At 50.7% G+C, this 4,128-nt stretch overlaps 1 protein-coding gene across 1 annotated transcript in view; it reads left to right on the plus strand.

Annotated features, from left to right (window-relative positions):
- The first annotated feature begins 4,026 nt into the window (after positions 1 to 4,026).
- The window catches only part of SUV39H1 (suppressor of variegation 3-9 homolog 1 (Drosophila)), an 11,179-nt gene continuing 11,077 nt past the window's right edge, over positions 4,027 to 4,128 (plus strand). The window contains exon 1 of the mRNA XM_004690007.2: positions 4,027 to 4,090. Coding sequence (XP_004690064.1) covers positions 4,072 to 4,090 — 19 coding nt within the window. The 5' untranslated portion in view covers positions 4,027 to 4,071. The remainder of the gene's footprint in view (positions 4,091 to 4,128) is intronic.

Here is a 4,128-nt window from a genome sequence, read left to right on the forward strand (position 1 = left end):
GGAGCAGGTGAATCCAATGAAACACACTGCTGAGGGAAGTAGCTGTGGGTCAGGAGAGGTCTGCTGTGCCATGTGGGTCAGCTCCCTGGTTAGGGATCGAACTCAGGCCACAGTGATAGCTTGATAACACTGTTTTTAACCCTGCACTGTCAGGGTGGCCCTGAACTTTTTTTCAAGTTCAATCAACATGATACTAGATCGAGAGAGCCCTCAGTCAGACTTTACTGCCATGTACCTAACAAGTCACACGCCAGGATCTTGATAGACAAGATCCCCCTCTTAAATTTAATATTTGGTCTTGTCCATTTCCCAGGACAAGCCACATCCTGGCTATTTGCACTGGAAGAGACTAAGACTTTATACTCAGATAGATCGGTGCTAGAACCTGGGCAAGATATCTTACCGCCGATGAGATTCCTCATTTGTATAGTGGAGTTAACAGTGTGTAACTGATTTCCTGCTGGGCTCCTACTAGATCACCTCTCCTTCTTGGGACTTGCTTTCCAGAGTTAAAAAGAAAAGGAGCAACACAAAACTGTCCCTGGTGTTTCAAACTCTTTTCGAGGGAGTAATCAGAAACTCTTCACATCAAAGCCTAGAACTGAGGTTCTTCCTTCTTACCATTTCTGAAATCTGGAGGAATCAGTCTCAGGTATCCTAACTTTAGAGAAGAAGAAGGAAGAAAAAGGAGAGGAAGAATCCAAAGAGGGCAGGATACTTCCATCTGCAAGACCAGGAGAAGAATTTCTGAACCATGAAGGCACAGATTAGGGGCTTGGGGAGAGAGGAAACAAGGCAGGTGGTCAGGATAGTGGGAGTGTTGGGGTAAAGGTATGGGGAGTAAGAGCTGGCTTTACCCAGTAATAATTGCCCCAGAGTTCTTGGAAGCTGGATGAAGAGGGATTCTTAAGTTCTCTTCCATCCTTTCATTATTCTTCCCTCCACCCCCTACCCCAGCCAGACTGGAGGTCAATCACTGAGTAGAGAAAGGGCCTGTCATGTTATTCACCCTCTTTCTGGCTTCTGCCCTAGAAATCCAGGATTCTGGGGCTTCTTTTTTCTAGAAAGCTCATTACATCACATAAACTTGGAATCACTGTGATCATCTAGGTAGAACAGGCACAGACTTAAGTGAAATAATTGACTTTGAGCAAACTGCTTGAACTCTCTGGACTTCAGTTTCCACCATCTTTTTTATTTTTAAAATTATTTTCTTCCATTTTTTAAAAAGATTTATTTATTTGTGCATACAGAGGCCAGAGGCTCAGGGGCGGCGAGAGGCTTCACCAGTGACAGTGTGGGGAGCAGAACAGGCAGATCTACGAAGTACACTGCTGAGGGGAGCAGCGGGAGGGTCAGGAGAGGTCTGCTGCACCATGTGGTCACCTCCGGGGCAGGCGGGGATCGAACTCATGCGGAAGTGGCTTTAGCTTCTCAGTGCTGTGCTTTAACCCGCTGCGCCACCGGGGAGGGCCCTATGTTCTTCCATTTTTAACATGAGGATAAAAGCATTGACTTTAGGGAACTGTGTTGAGAATTGGAGTAGATGGTCCCTGCAAAGTGCTTGGCTCCGTGTAGGCCTCTATGAACATTAGCTGCTGTTGCTGTTGTGGTTATGCCTACTACTGGCTGTCGCCATCCTGAGTTATCCTTTATAACAAAATGCATATTATTGTATGTATCATTAGGAAACAAAAAAAGTGTCACCAAGTACATTATGACCCACCAGTGTTTGACAGATGCAGCCCAATTTCAGAGAGCTTAAAAAATTAAATGCCTCTGGAGCCCTGGCTGGGGATGTGGTTCCTTAACCTGCATTCCGGTTTCACATGTATGTTCACTTATGAAAACTCATTATGCTGTCTACCCTTGGCCTGTGTACACTTCTGTATGTGTAGTATACTCTGAGATGAGGCTTACATTGAAAACAGGCCTAACCTTTTCAGCGGGGAATGGATAAAATTTTGTATTGGCCCCCCGCACCGGGCAAGGCAGGATACCCAGTAGGCACTAAATTAATGCTAAATGAGCAGACAAGTGGCTGGGAATGGGAGAGTTATGTCAGGGTGAACTCTTCCTTTGGAGTTTTTCTATAAAGGGGCTAGTTCAGAAAGATTCATTTTTCAGATGAGTGGGAGATGCCCACCCCAAGGTCACTCTTCCAAGGTTTTATAAGTAAAGGAACTGCTTAAGGTCACACAACTTTGTAAATGCTGGTGCTCAGGTGGTAGGGCCTCAGAAACTATGCATGCTGCTGTACTATTTGGTGGGGGGTGGCAAGCAATACTTTCCAAAGCCCACAGGCCCTTATGTCACCCCTCTAGATTCAGACATGAAGATGCCATGTCTTAAGCCACTCTAAGGGGTTGGGAGGCCTCCTGGACCCTGAGTCTAGAAGGGTGCCACCTGCATAGGGAGAATGAGGGCATTTGAGAACCAGCATCTGATCATGTTCTAGAAGGAATGGGGGAGACAGTAGGATTTATGGCATGGTTGATTGTTCCACTCATGGCAAGCTAGAACTGGTGGAACCTCAGACTGACTGGCCGTTTCTCCAACCAGTTCACAGCTGGACTGCAGACAGAAAACCCATTTGGTTAACCTTATAACTGTTTGGTTGACTACACAGCCATGGACCGACAGGGAGAGGGGCAATTTGAGGAACTGCCAGTGTGGTTTCCTGATGCAGGGAGGTACTGAGCATGGAACTGAAATATAACCTTCTTGGGACTGGCTGAGGCTGCTGGCCTGATGTTGTAGACTCCAGGCAGCCTCCTGGGGGCTGACGGGCTAGAAGGTTGATGACCTGTGATGCTACTGCCTGCCTGGGTGGTGGGATGTTGTGAATGGCTGACTATTGGTAGGAATCCTATCTGGATGTTACAGTCTGGCAAGGTGTAAAGGGGGGTTATCCTGAGGGAATTTCAAGCAGACTGATGGATAAACCTGTGATTGCCTAATAGGCAAGTGTATCTGGTCACTGACTGCCCGGGCTAAATCACATAAGGCTTGACATGTGCAGTGGAGAACCACTCACTGGTTGATCGACAAAATGATGAGGGGCAGACTGAACAAGTTACAGGTAGACCATCCAACTGAAAGATCTGTGTGGCTTCCCGACTTGATGGCAGTGCACCATTACAAAGTCTCCTTGAGGGGTGTCCAATGGGTCAGGGGATACTGACTGACTGACCCGGTGGGGATGCCTGGTGTAAGGACAGAGTGCAGAACAACTTCCAGGTGACTTGGTGTCTATTTGCCAAGACTGCACCGAGGGCCTAACTGCTGGATCATGGTGTGAATGAGGGAATTACACAGACACCAGGTGATGGTGGAGAGTGGGTTGACAAGGCTCCATGACAGCCTGCTCAAGGGCCTGGCTGGTTGCTGGGCTTCACTGAATGAGGCCAGAAGTGTCAAGATGAGTCCCTCCCTCCCCCAACCTGGACATTCAGAACTGGTTCCAGGGCCAAGATAGCTGGAGAGTCCAGCTGCAGGAATGAGTGAGAAGGATCAGTGGAAGGGAGTGGCTGGCTGGCTAACAGGGTCTGCCTTGAGGGGCTCACAGCCAGCGACTGGACATGAATGCCGCTGACAGAGGACTGTGGGGGCGGGAGCTGGCCCATGTTCTGATGAAACTGGGTAACTGAGCAGCTGTATGTGGCGATGACCCACCATCGGGCCATCCAGGGAGTCACGGCGGGCTCGGGGGTCAAAATGGGGTGCCGGCCGGCGGCCGGTGCCTGCGCTTCTGACAAGGCACAGGATCCCCCACATGGCCGGCTGACAGCGTGATTGGCTGACAGCGTGACAGGCAGAGCGGCCTAACGCCAACGCCGCCGCCGCCGCCGCCACCGTAGCCCAGACGCACGCTGGGAAACCGCAGCGAGCACCCGCCTTCGGGACCGAGCGCGGTGGCGGGGAGGGTCCGGTCACCGCTCGCCGGTTGGTCCGCGCTGGAGCGGCTCGCAGAGCGGCGCGGCCAATAGGCTGTGCGTTCTCGGCCACGCCCGCGCGAGCTCTCTTCTCGCGACGCCGGTTAGGCCCGAATGTCGTTAGCCGTGGGGAAAGATGGCGGAAAATTTAAAAGGTGAAGCAGTGGTGGCAGCGGCGCGGGCCTGCTGGCCG

The sequence above is a fragment of the Condylura cristata genome, unplaced genomic scaffold (genome assembly GCF_000260355.1).
Source record: "Condylura cristata isolate star-nosed mole 26May11 unplaced genomic scaffold, ConCri1.0 scaffold00027, whole genome shotgun sequence".
NCBI classification, from domain to species: Eukaryota; Metazoa; Chordata; class Mammalia; order Eulipotyphla; family Talpidae; genus Condylura; species Condylura cristata.